General features: G+C 37.7%; 1 protein-coding gene across 1 annotated transcript in view; it reads right to left on the bottom strand.

Annotated features, from left to right (window-relative positions):
* LOC104020875 (guanine nucleotide-binding protein G(q) subunit alpha) overlaps positions 1–14,710 on the bottom strand; it is a 137,972-nt gene that overhangs the window by 41,488 nt on the left and 81,774 nt on the right. The window contains exon 3 of the mRNA XM_087741589.1: positions 486–640. Within this exon, the coding sequence (XP_087597715.1) occupies positions 486–640 (155 nt within the window). The remainder of the gene's footprint in view (positions 1–485; positions 641–14,710) is intronic.

The raw sequence follows: 14,710 nt of genomic DNA, 5'->3' as shown, positions 1-14,710 counted from the left end.
TGAGGGAAAAGGGGACAACCTGGGAAAATAGGAGTTCTGGTGCATTATAACTTTTATGAATTGTATGGAGGTCTACCTTGACTGCACTTCCCAGTATTCACTACTGTGATACTACACGGAATTATTGTTGTCCAGCTTGCATTTGTGAGTGTATGTCAGAGGAGAGTAAGGACTTGAACAGATATAACAAAAGAAAACAAAACCATCAGTGACTAACTGATTAGTCAGAATCTTACTTTAAGACTTCAAATGATCACAGACTGTCATTCTGTGAAACAAACACAGATATAATCCTAAACTTGATGTACTCCACTCCTTAAAGTATCCTCTGAATTCAATTTAGTAAGTGTATATTCAGGTACGTTTGTGCTCCATATGCATACAAACATGTACACAGACATATAGTATAAGAAGCTAAAAAGTAAAAATTATTTTGCTAGAAACAGAATATGACGTATAGCTGTTCGTAGCCACCATGTACTTACTATTTAGTTGAATCTGACAATTGATACTCCCGTCGTCTATCATAACACTCCTGAATTCCAGGGTCATTCCATAAGCTTCTTATTGCATCTACATACGGGTTCTCAAAAGTTGACACCTTCTCTACATCGACTTCTCGAACTAACTGTGCATGAGCCTAATTCAAAACAAACACAACAGTAAAATTTACTTTGTTTTCAATGTTTGCAGATAGCTCCTATACAGTGAACATGATTAATAGGAATATTTTTTCATATTGGCCATATCACCAACACATATATGCAATTTGAAAAACCAAGTACAACAAAGAAGGTTGTGAAGATGGAAAAAGGAGACAACTGTTATAGGGAGTTCCAGAAGTGAGGAAGAACAGAAAAAAACTGCACTTTTTTATGGAAAGTATATAGATCTCAACATGGATCAGCATATTATTTACCTTTCATGCTAAAAGACACTGTTAAACAGAATACCTACCATCCATTCTACCAAGTGAACCACTCATTAGCAACTGGGACAACATAAATATAGAAAAGACAGTAAAATCCCAAAATAGTCAAAGATGGATGTTTTACCAAAATCTCTATTCACGTGAACAAACTTAGTGATGGTGTAGGAAGGAAACAGTAATGTTGATTTATTGGGGAAGACCTTAAAGTAAACCGTGAATGAATGAGAAGAAATAAGAGTACTGAGTAAATTATGAATGAGTGATGATACACTGTGTTCAAACAAAGACAAATAGTGGTAAATATGGTATTATGACAGGAAGTGGATAAATAAATGTACATATGGGCCCTTATTTCAGACTATGCTTACTCCAATACAGTATTATTTAGATGAAATGGATGAAGCATTCACATTAAAATGTGTATTTAATTAAGCTCATTTTAAAGAAAGGTTTCATTTTTAATTTTTTGGGTACAATCTTAAGTATATAAAACATGCTTTTTAAATGATGACTCAATTAAACAGCTTGATGGATTTAGACTCTGATGGTAGCTGAGAGAATGGAAAGGAGGGAAGGAATTCGCTTTTCAAAGAGATTGATAAAAAAACTTCTTAATGTTACCACAAATGTAACAGAAGTTATTACTAAAAAAGAAAAGCAAGATTATTAGAAATTGTCTCTAGTTTCAATTTGTACTATAAATTACGGAGAGTCTCAAAAAGTAATGTCTAAAATTGCGAGTTGCTAATAGGAAATAATCCCTAATAAATCCATCACCCTCCTAAATACTTAAAATGTAGTTAACGCTTATGGAGTCAGAACTACCACAGAAATACAGCAGAATGATTTCTAATTTGTCCTGGAAGTATTATGCACACACTTCAGTAACAAATACATGAATGTATGTATCTCTGTAGAGATATATACACATGCAAACCGCACACACACAGAGAAGACAAGAGATGAAAACTTGGTCAAGCAAAAAAACCTGAGGGAGTCAACCCTCATATCTAGTCTGCATTTGAGCTGAGGACACAAATCTCTATCCATTTTAAGTGAGGTGAAGGTATACTGAAATGAGTGTTCTTTTTATTTTTTAATAAATTTATCCTCTGTTTACACACATAAAATCCCCACCCCCCCTTTTTAGACAGTCCAGGAGAATGATGCTACTACTCATTACTTAACAAAATATTATACCTGCAACTGTTGTTTATTCAAGAGGGAAGAAAAACCTCCAAGTTCAATGTGAAAAATGTGTGTCTTAGAGATAAGAAGACCACATGTTCCCTGTTACCAGAACCCAAATCTCCAAAGTTCTAACAAAGGGTATTTTCTTCTGGGTCATGTCCACGCATCCCCAAAATGTCTGGACAAATCATGCAGAGTCCCTACCTTCTCACAGCAAATAACAAGAAATGGTACTCTACTAAACACAAGCTAACATTCTTGTGAAACAGGGTAGTATTTTTTTTTCTTAATTATCTTCTATCTTATCAAGCTCAGTTCTATATTCTATTGCCTTTGTGTATTTCCAAAAGAATGATGCCCTGAATATTTTCCCACTGCTTTTGACAAACTGATAAAAGAATATATTCAGATATTGGTTTTTTCTTTTTTTGGTACTTGAGCTCTGAAATTACAGCCAACTGATATCAAAATGCTAACAGAGCTAAAAGACTAACTTACTATTCAAAAGCTTTCATTTGAAATCCATCGTAACTGAGGTATTTCTCCAACAGTTCCCTAAACATTCTCTAACAGGTGCTCAAGTATTCTGCAACTGGTAGAAGAGAAAATCTTAAAGGCAATTACTTTATTCAGTTACCTGTCTAGACTTATTACTACAAAGTTGTCCAAGATCTTGCATTGTTTTATTTATCAGTTCTGTATGTTCTGCCATACAACTAATATGACATTGCACTAGGTGATAAAACTTACAAATTAAACTATGATATATGCCAAGAAGTTGCATCCATCAAAAAATTGATTCAACTTTTTAAAAAGAAACAGTATTTCCCCAGTGAACACTGCTTCTGCTTCCCTGGGGTTTGCTGGGGCAGACTCATGACAGCTTGTACCATAATGATATACAGCTCTTCACATCAGTGCTGTTTGTCTTAAAAAGGTAATGCCCCTTCACATAGATTTCAAATCTTTATTAATCCTCAGCTATGCCTTCTTGTTCCCAGAGGTACCATACTTTCCTGTAGAAAACGATTTTTCTTTCTTTGAGACTCTTTGTCAGGCAACATCTTTTGCTGGCTTCTAATTGCTGGTGGCAGAGACAAAAACACAAGATCTCATCTATTGACTTAATTTTTCTCTCATTTGCCCTGGTACAAGTCAAAAGTAATTTTAGTGAAACCTTGTGAGATGGAGAAGCATAAATTTAATGCAGAAGAATCAATCATGCATGATGTGTGGTGTCACTACTCTTAATTACCAGCTTTAGTTTCCTTCCACTAATATAAATAGCAAATTTGGAACATAACTTTTGATGTTAGCATTCAAACATGAAAAAAATTTGAGGACTCATCATTAATCCAGTTTATGCGACTATAATCGTTACTGAGTACTTCTTAGTCTTTACTAATCCTCTCACTTTACCCAAAAATCCACATTATTTGGAAGGACAAACAGAAAAAAGTCAAGCTTGTTGCCCCTGAGAAAATTGTACCTTCTTAGAGTGCTCTCTTTGGGAATACCAATATTCATTATCAAAATATTGAAACAAAAGAAAAATCCCCAAATGACAGACAAAACTTAAGGATTCTGTAAGTTAACACCAAATTCAAACTGGTCATTACACCAAATTCAAACTGGTCATTAAGATGTAACTACTAGTTCAGCTGTAATGTTCCACAAACAAAATCTAGGTGGTGTAGATGACTTCTCAGTCCAATACACTTTTGACATCAGCAGTCAACATTTCCCATGGCCTTCTGGGAATATAAGAATACTTGTAAACAATTTCCACATTATTTGCCAGAAATCTTACAAACACTCATTCAATTCTTTTTAGCAAATCACACCTCTCCTAAACTTAAGAACTTCTTCACTGAGTTCTGCAAGTATTTAAAATATGATCCCAGAATAAGAAAACCGGAATTTGTGGGAATAGTATTGGATTCTGAAAACAGGAAATCTGAGCCTGAGGACATACCAAAACAGATATAATTTCTCCTTCCTCATTCCCCTCAGAAAACTATTGACAGTGTTAAAAAGTAATTCTGAGCCTGAACAGCGTTACAGTTTTATGCTGGTCTTTCTGGCAATATTCTTTTGGGCACAATCCATTAATAGTAAGTATATTTTTTTAATCTCTAGGCTTCATCATGTCAGTTTTCTACTTATTATCTTCATAATTTTTTGAAAGCTCTGATGCTTCTTAGGGACTAATTGGGCTGGTCAATGGATCTGGTCTCGTATTCTCTGTATGGGCATCAGCCATTTGCAGCCTTACAACAGTGGCTACAATCAATGTAGCAAGCATGGAAAAAGGTTCGTATTTTTATATTCCTTTTGATATAGTATCTGTAATTTTCCCAAATTAGCACTCCAACCTACCAGAATTATTTATATGAGGGAGATCAGGCAGAAATGCAGAGTCTATTTCAAATTAAATTCCTCTGGGATCTTAAATCCACAGGAGTAAGCAATATGCTTGAGACACAGCAGGCAAGGTTGTTCCTATCAATGGTCTCTGTGGACTAGCTCATTTTAAGGTGCCCATTTAAAGAATTCTCTCACACGGAAGGGAACTTCTGTTTTGTAAAAGGATTTCCCAAACCAATCAGAAAAAGCCTGTAGCTGTAGTGCGTGGCTGTTGCTAACTAAAGGATCAAGCACAGTGATACTAGTCTGGATAGTATAATTTACATTGATTGCAAAATTGAGAGCAATGGCATGTGATCAGATCCAAGGAGACCAGGAGCTGAACAGAAGTTCTTACAAACACATCATCATGCCCGTGGATTTGTCTCTTTTGGGGGATGGTGGTGTAGAATTCTTGATAACGCAGCTTAAAAGCAGAAATGATTATTTATGCCAACTCAACAACATGAGTCATTTACAGATTCAGACTCCGGTGGGTTGTAATCTACAAGTGTGCTTCATACAAATACCTTACCTTACTGGGTTGTATAGCAAGATATGCTGCTTTGGAGACTCCTGCAAACCTGCAGATATTTAAAGCAGGTATAACATTCAAGGAGGGTAATACTAGTCTATTTCACTGTCTTGAAAATTACTCAGCTGGGGGATGTGTTCCTTAACATGTCAGAAAGCAGCACCTTCTGACTGGTAATCAGTCCAAGGTAGAGAAGTGTTTTTACATAGCAGCCCACAAAAAATAGTTTGTAAGAGGACTGCAAAGCGGATGTTGTTTCCCTTGAGCAACTGTAGAGCATAGAATGGACTAGGGTAAACAGGGAGGAGGTTTCATGCTGTGCTATACCAAGGAACTGTATTTAAATTAATAAAGTGCACTAGGAATTGCTGAAAAAAGCCTTGGTGCAATGCTAATCATCCTTCAGTTGCTGACAAAGGTTAACAGAATCATAAAATCATAGAATTGTTTAGGTTGGAAAAGACCTTTAAGATCATTAAGTCCAACCGTTAACCTAGAACTGCCAAGTCCACCACTACACCATGTCCCTAAGCACAACATCTATGTGTCTTTTAAATACCCCCAGGGATGGGGACTCAACCACTCCCCTAGGCAGCCTGTTCCAATGCCTCACTACCCTTTGGTGAAAAAAGTTTTCCTAATATCCAATCTAAACCTCCCGTGCTGCAACTTGATGCCATTTCCTCTTGTCATTTGTTACTTGGGAGACTGACCCCCACCTCGCTACAACCTCCTTTCAGGTAGTTGTAGAGAGCAATAAGGTCTCCCCTCAGCCTCCTCTTCTCCAGGCTGAACAACCCCAGCTCCCTCAGCCGCTCCTTGTAAGACTTGTGCTCTAGACCCTTCACCAGCTTCGCTGCCCTCCTCTGGACACGCTCCAGCACCTCGATGTCCTTGTAGTGAGGGACCCAAAACTGAACACAGGATTTGAGGTGCGGCCTCCCCAGTGTCGAGTACAGGGGCACTATCACCTCCCTGGTCCTGCTGGCCGCATTATTCTTGATACAGGCCAGGATGCCATTGGCTTTCTTCACTACCTGAGCCCACTGCTGGCTCATATTCAGCTGGATGTCAACCAACACCCCCAGGTGTTTTTCCACCAGGCAGCTCTCCAGCCACTCCTCCCCCAGCCTGTAGCATTGCATGGGGTTGTTGTGACCCAAGTGCAGGACCCAGCACTGAGCCTTGTTGAACCTCATACAGTTGGCCTCGGCCCATCGATCCAGCCTGTCCAGGTCCCTCTGTAGAGCCTTCCTACCCTCCAGCAGATCAACACTCCTGGCCAACTTGGTGTCATCTGCAAACTTACTGAGGGTGCACTTGATCCCCTCATCCAGATCATTGATAAAGATATTGAACAGAACTGGCCCCAATACTGAGCCCTGGAGAACACCACTTGTGACCGGCCGCCAGCTGGAATTAACTCTGTTCACCACAACTCTTTGGGCCAATGGCATCGTGGGTTGTATTGGAAATAGTGTGGCCAGCAGGACGAGGGAGGTGATAGTGCCCCTGTACTCGGCACTGGTGAGGCCGCACCAGTACTCTGTACTTTGCTACTATTCTGTCCTGAAGTTTCCAATCCTCTTTTTATAAACAAGAGGTTTTGATAGCAACAAAATAAGATTCTTCTGATGTCAGGCAGAAGAACAAAAAGTTATCTTCCTCTCTGATGACTAATTTACCCAATGTGATAACTGTTAGAAAGTTAGCTGAGTTAGAAAATTAAGTATATAAAAATACAGTTTTCCTTCATGAAACACCACTGAATTACCACTTTTATTACTATTCACCCCTTCCCTCTCAAAACCCCATACCTATTGCAATATTTCCATCAACTGGAACAACTTATTCAGCAAATGCTTCTGGCAATCAACCTCTACAGAACAAAACAGGTTTTCAAAACAAAGGAGAAAATAGAAAAACATGGAGAAAAAGAGAAATGAAGCATCCACAAGCCACTTCCTCTCTGCCAAAAGGATGAAGAGGCAAATGAAGTAAAATGAATCAGTCTTGCAGTGATCTTAGGTAACTTCAACTGTTAAAAGTCTTTGCTATTTCTTCCTTTATGAAGAAGGCTAAGTTTTGGACATTCACCCTAATTTTGTTCGTAGTAATTCTAAGCAGAGTAATTTACAAGAAAACTCTGGTAAAAGAATTGATAACTCTGCATTTAATACGACAAAAATCTTCCTGAATTCGTATCTCTCAAAAACAAATACTGACTTTTGGATTTGTGTATTATATAACATCGTATTTTAACCTAAAGATCTCAAAACACTTCACAAAAGGTCCTAAGTACCACTAAGTGCAGTTACATAAAATCATTACAACACACGGGTCAATAATTTCTAATAGTGGAAGTGTAATCATATTAGTGTTCTATTAACAGCAATTACCACTAGATTATTATTACATTTGAGACTAAGATTCAGTCCTGTAGGAGAAAGTAATTGTTACCTTCAAATGGTAACAACTCTTCTGTAAGTATTTCTAATGATGTTACCAACAGAATACAAAACCTGATGGGTCTACATCACATGTCACAGGAGCGTTAAATGGCGTACCACACCATGTTACTCAGACGCTCACACACAAACACACACTCACACATCTTTACGCATCCCCAAGTAAAAAAATACACTTTGTCTAAACTGGCCCTTCAATTTAGTGAAATGCCTCCGTGATTATTTGAAGAAAATTTTCCTTCAAGTAACAGGCTTCATAGATTTAGCATAGTCTCCTACAGCCAAATAATTCAGGCCCAGTTTCCTAATGTACAAGTTGTCCTTAAAAGGGTTTGGAGGAAAAATAAAAATCCGTGCAAGACCCAGGAAGCTTCTCCTACCGAACCAAAGACACTGCCTTTTATCTTGCTAATAGTATTTATTTTTTCCTTTTGTTTGTTTTACTGTTTTGGTTCTTCTCTGCTCCACAGAATTTTTTAATTTTGCTATAATGTGCTATTTAAGTGTACTATTAAATTTTAAGAGAATTGTTTTAGAACAACATGTCTCCAGCATGGGAAAGAGGGTAATTCTGAGGCAGAATTATGTATTCTTATCACTCCCTTTAACCAAAATGCAGTAGAACGATACATCTTGCAGCAGATAAGGTGAAGATATGACATTCATTCTGCCTAACCACACCACATATGAAAAATGTGCATTGACATTGGTCACATGAGAAAACCCAATGAAGCCACATTACTTTCACATCCCAATATTGCCAGGATGAGGAAGGAATGGATTTAAGACTTAAGGAAAAGTATTTCTTAAATGATTTTTTGCAGTAATATGAAAATGATGGGAATCCCAAAGGTACTTGGAATCCTACACAATCTACTTCAAGAGGCAAACATCATTGCTGAAAAAGTTCTTGTAATTCAGCACTATTATTAAGAAAAAGGTTCACACTTTCAAGACTCTGGTCTCTGACACTGTAGGACTACATTAATCGTGGTTAGGATTTGCACAAGACTTCCTTTCTCTCAATGAGTTGACGTTACACTACTACAAAGTACTTGCTTTCTTTAGCTATTTTTGTACATTTAAATTAAGCTGGGTTTTACTAATTTACTCAAAGTAATGTTTTACTGAATTACCACAGTGGTTAACTATGGGAACAATAGCAGTTAGCTGAATAAACTCAGGAAAAAAAAACACTTCATGCCAAATATGCATTTCATCTTTCCAGTTATAAAAGGAACTAAATCAGTCATCTTTCTTCTGTAAAGCAGCATCAGTCTTCAGAATGAAACATTAGCCAGATGTCTTGATGTTGTAGTTCACCCCCAGCCAGCAACTAAGCACCACGCAGCTGCTCGCTCACTCCCCCCGGGTGGGATGGGGGAGAGAATCGGAAGGGTAAAAGTGAGAAAACTCGAGGGTTGAGATAAAGACAGTTTAATAGGGAAAGCAAAAGCTGTGCATGCAAGCAAAGCAAAGCAAGGAGTTCGTTCACTACTTGCCATGGGCAGGCAGGTGTCCAGCCATCCCCAGGAAAGCAGGGCTCCATCACATGTGACGGTTACTCGGGAAGACAAACGCCATCACACTGAACATCCCCTCCTTCCTTCTTCTTCCCCCAGTTTATATACTGAGCATGATGTCATATGGTATGGAATAGCCCCCTGGCCAGTCTGGGTCAGCTGTCCCAGCTGTGCCCCCTCCCATCTTCTTGTGCACCTGGCAGAGCACGAGAAGCTGAAAAGTCCTTGACTGGTGTAAACTCTGCTCAGCAAGAACCAAAACATCAGTGTGTTATCAACATTATTCTCATCCTAAATCCAAAACACAGCACTATACCAGCTACTAAGAAGAAAATTAACTCTATCCCAGCTGAAATCAGGACACTTGAGGAAAAGCTTTATCACCCAAAAAGGCATAAAATAGTAATGCTGCTTTCTCTCTTTTGTAGCCTTTGTACGAAGCAAGAATGCCCACAGAGCATCCCAAAATCTTGGAAGTCAGAAGACTGGCCTGTTATCTTCTCCTGGACAATTCACGACCCTGTAGAAAATGGAAGGATAAAAGAGCCAAAAAGCGCAGCATATTTTTCAATTGCCTGATTCATGATAAACATGCAGGGTCAGTGAAGTCTCTCCAAACCGTGGATGCATAAGGATGTTACAGGAAAAGGCACAGACCACATTTTTTCTTTGTTTTTTTAGCTTATTTATTTACATGTCCCTCTCCTACGAAGAGCAGGTACCACCTAGGGAATGGAGTAGAGGGGGTAAACACCCCAAAAGTCTGATGTTGCCACAGGCTACTGTTGTCCCGTTACTGAACTGAATTACGAGTCAGAAACTGCTATCAAGTCTGAAATTTCTCTCAGAAAAACTCTGCAATAGGATTTCAGACCTAGCTGACAGTCTAAAACAGACAGATTAAACAGCAGAAACTTTAAGAAATAAGTGAGCTGCTTGCTGCCAAATGCCTGCCAACGGTGGCTCTTTTGTGAAGCCCCCAAAAGACTGAGCTCATTTTAATGGACTGACGGACAATGAAGGCAAAGTACAGTAAAGAACTACCGTATTGGATCATACCATATAATATAAAAAATACGAATGAAGGCTAAAGTTTCAATCTCATTCATGAAGCAAGTTCAATTTTTCTATGGTAGTTATTTTTAAAAAGCTGGGACCTACCTGGACAGCATATTTATTAAGTTTGTTTCCAAGATTTATACGTGCAAATGTCCAAAATTATAACATCCAAAAAATTATGGAAAATCTCAGAACAGAGATTTGAAATAGCTACTGATCCAAAATGTTTATAATTTAATTGATAGCTAAACAGTTCCCTGCCCATTCTACCATGCAACCTTCTTGTATTTATATTATTATATTAAAATGCAGATGCAACTGTAAGTGTTCATAAACACAAGCCTTATATGTTCTTGCCTAACAATCATGCCACAATTACATTAAACATCTCTAATTCAGAGTGTTTTACATTTTGTTAAAACATACCAAGACATATTTATTTCACCTACGTATTCCCAAGTCTCAACTACAGAAAGATAATGCCATAGCAACTTTCAATAATCCCAGTGGTTTCTGGGAGGTTGAACTTCAATGGGTAAACTAAAGATGTGTATTGTAACACTTAAAGAGTGAGAATGCTGCAGCTGTAAGTCAGTATGTGCTATAGTCATGTACACATAAGGCAGCCAGAGCCTCACAAAACCTGTTAAGAGCAGCACCTTTCTCACCACGGCTCCACTTACAACGTGGAGATATACACAACTACGCAGGCACAAAGGGAGAAATAAGGTCGTATAACAGCTTCTTCATTCTTTCACAGTGAAAGGGTGAAACCTCAATTCGGTGAACTGAAATCCATTAGAATTTCAGACTAATTTATGCAGAGCGACTTCTTTGCAATTAAGCACACACACAGAGAGTTCTAGTCCATAATGAGACATGTAATATCACCAATATACTACATCATATACTATCAGTAAGCTTTACTATACTCCTGACGTAATATATTCCAACAATCTTGGCATCTCTCTGCCCAAATGGGCTAAATTGTGAGGTGGACTCTATAATCACCTCAGTAATGCCCTCACTGATCAAACATTTGCAACACAACACAAACTCTCAAATGAAAACTGTGCATACATGTTACACACTATGATTATAACATTACACAACCCTCGCTGACATCTCATCACTAAAGTCATCCTTTAATGATCTGCAACAAATCTGTTAAGAAGCAATATTTCACCAAGAAGTAAGATACGGAATAAGCAAAGGGTAGCTCTGCAGGCAAACCTTTCCATGAAGACGGGAAATTGTATGCGATTTCTGAGGACCTGCTCAAAAATCTTACAGCTCCAGGTTGTCTAGATGGGGACACATAATTGTAGTATGCCGGAGCATTTGTTCTCTGTCATGGAAGTCTTAATTACCAAAGTATCTCCAATACTTTGCCTAAGTCTGGTACACAAGCAATTTACCAGACGTATAATGCCATTTCAGATACAGTGGCATTTCAGAGACTTCAGATGATGAAAATGACAGGTATAAATTTGCTTTTCAAAAGCAAAATGAAATTGAAATGTGTTCTGATCTTTGAAATTATTTGACTACATTTAATTACTAACATCACAGTGATTTCTAAGCGTCTTTTATTCTCTGTGCTCCTGGCCTGAGAAGGAAGAACAGCTAAACCCAAAAAGACCTGTCACTGGGACAGGGCGAACTTCTCACACCCTTTCTTGGCTACACAAGATCTAACCTCCATAGGAGATAATATCTTCTCAATTACCCTATGTTCTCTCTGATGATAGAGGTGAAAGAGAGAAACAGAAACTTCAGATTTTAGTTATTCATTCTCGCCTTATCTTTTTTCACTAAATCTAGTTGCTTCTTTTTTAGATATAAAATAAAATATGCTCTATATAGTATCAGATCTGTTAAACAAAAATGATATGCTGTTTTATCCTCTCTTTTAAAAGTTTCATAGCCCTAACTCTTCAGGCAGGTCCTCAAGACTTCTAGGGGACTTTTGGCTACTTTCTTTCTTAGGTAACATTTTTATGGGGTCAGATCATTTCAAGCATTATAACTTTGCTTGCACAGTTATATGCATGACTGCACAGGCTGTTACCCTCTTCAAATCTTGCCATGGCTAGGAAAGCTGAGCTGAAATATGACATCAATGTCCAAAAACTGAACAGCAGGTTGCAAAAACCTATTCCAAAGGAAAAAATCATATTTAGTATTTACTCTTGAGTGTGTGGCATGTTACATTTGCAACAGATTATATAAATTAGGCACTTTCACATCTCCTGCTGGTAATAAATGCAGCACCCTAGCTGAAATTTTTACACACTGGTCCTGAAATTGTGTAGCTAGTGAATACTTTCCTGACACATGCTGTAAAAATCTGTCATTTTTGCTGTTGCAGATCCCAGAAACAGAAACCGCTTCATTCTCTGGACAACACTTTTATTTTGCAGAGCTGGGAAAATTCTACTGCTGACTTTCAGAAACCTCTTTATGGATTAGCCAACTACCATGTCCTTTCCAACTGCTTTAGCAATTCACCTCCAAATAATTGTTTTTGCCTTGTTGGGAGGCTAGATATTCTGCCCTGAAATTGCTCAAGATAATCTGCCTAAACATCCTACTCGATTACATTCACTTCTGCTAAAATACTTTCTTTTAAAATGTACATGCAATTATATTCTAATTGTGAACAATAGCTTCCATTCCTTTAATTACAGAATTCATTTATATATATTTAACTACGTGATTAGGACCGTATCACATTAATTCAGCAAGTTCAGTTTGTTTGCCAGGCTTTGCTTAATTCTGCTTTGAAGAAAACAGAGCAACAAGTAAAATAAAGGCCATGTAAGTAAAGAGAGATCCAGAGCACTGGATTGCAATGTTACTTTACTACTAGTAAAAATGAAATAGTCCCAGAATGTCATGGTTTGACTTGTTTTCCAAATGTTACTTTTACTGGCAAATTTTCAAAGGTTTTCAGCGGGTGTCAAAATTCTGGTATTCACACCTTGGTTCAGATAAATCCTTAAGATTCTCATGGAAGTAGTGGAAGACATCTACTGAAATTTTGAAATAGTTCAAAGAAAATTTTCGCATTTGAGTTCTAACATTGCTAATCTGAACATAAAACTAAATCCAAACTTTTTGTCTTGGACATAGACACTAGCAACAATTTACATCCTTGGGAAGTCCTCACAATTAATAATTAACAAACCCAAGTGGCTAAAATCTTTTTCTAGTGATAAAACCTATTTTCAAATTTAACTCGAATCTGCAATAACAGAAACTAACAAAAACATTTCAGATTTGAATCAGCGTAAGCAAGAATTGGCAATAAAATCTCCCTTCATAACAGTTTTTGTAGCTAACATGAATTACCCGAATTACTGCTGTATCTATAGATAGTATTATCAACAAATGCTTTCGAAAACACATTCAAGCATGTATATACAATCACGTTTTCAGAAACATATCCATGTCCTAGGCTTTTCTTTCCTTTTTTTTTTTTTTTTTTCTGAGAACCACTTTTAATCTGGTATCTTCAAACAAATATTGTACAGTAATCCTACAAATAATTATCGTACACACACATGAGAAAATATACCATTGTTTCTTGAGCTAGCTAAACCCTTTCCTATACACACAGCAAAAATCTGAACTACTGGACTGCTTCTTAGTGTTACTCCAGTTGAAGCTCCAGATAAGTGTCACTAAAACTACTGTATCGAGCTTACATGCAATAAATACAGAGGTGGGAGGGGGTGTACTTGCATCTGGGAAAGAACTCTCTATGTTCAGCTGGCATAAACTGGGGCAGAGTTAGAGCCGTTTTTAACAGCAGTGAGCAGAGAACAATGCCAACCCCAGAGTCAGGGATGCATTTTCCATTTCACCACAGTTCCTCATCATGCATAGGGTTCAATAGCATGTGCCTGACAAGCTTGTCATCAGGAAACAGTATTCAAAGTATTGGACCACACGGTAACAAATCAAAAGTGCCATCTCACAATCTCTCCTGAAAAGCATCTTCCACCTGCTTTGCCCACAGAAAAACAATTTTAAAAAACCAAAAGGATCTGGAAACCAGAAGGGGTTAAAAAAAAAAAAAAAAAAAAAAAAGAGAGACAATTCAACTGCAAGTTTCTCTACAGTGACTTCCCAAGAAGCTAGGATAAATCACTGAAATTTTTAACTAGTCCTTCTCCTGCTACACATGCATCACAGGCTTTAAGAGCTTTATAGCAGGTTTCATGTCCTAGCGCCTGTTTTGAAAAACTGTGCTCAATAACAGTATTGCAAATAATGGAAATTTTTTCCACAATATTTTTGTGTAGTGGTACAGCTGAATTTATGGAAGAGAATGTTATGCAAACATGGACATGCTGAAATTTTCATTCCATTTTCAAGCGAAATAACTGGGTTTACTTCACAATCCTGCAAGAATCCACTACCTCAGTCAACCATTGCACTACAACAGTAAGTGCATTAAAAAAAAATAAAGGGCAATGTTTCAGTATGTGAATTCTTAAGAAGCATACAGATGCACAGAGTGCTCAGCCTCACTCCTGTACAGAGCCTGAATGAGTCTTGCACTATAGATGTTTTTAAGGAACAGAGGAAT

Source organism: Nipponia nippon, unplaced genomic scaffold (assembly GCF_047370975.1).
Source record: "Nipponia nippon isolate SJK-2023a ecotype South Korea unplaced genomic scaffold, ASM4737097v1 scaffold_8, whole genome shotgun sequence".
Classification (NCBI taxonomy): Eukaryota; Metazoa; Chordata; class Aves; order Pelecaniformes; family Threskiornithidae; genus Nipponia; species Nipponia nippon.
The sequence above is the reverse complement of the archived record's forward strand: the minus strand, read 5'-3'. Positions and strand labels throughout refer to the sequence as shown.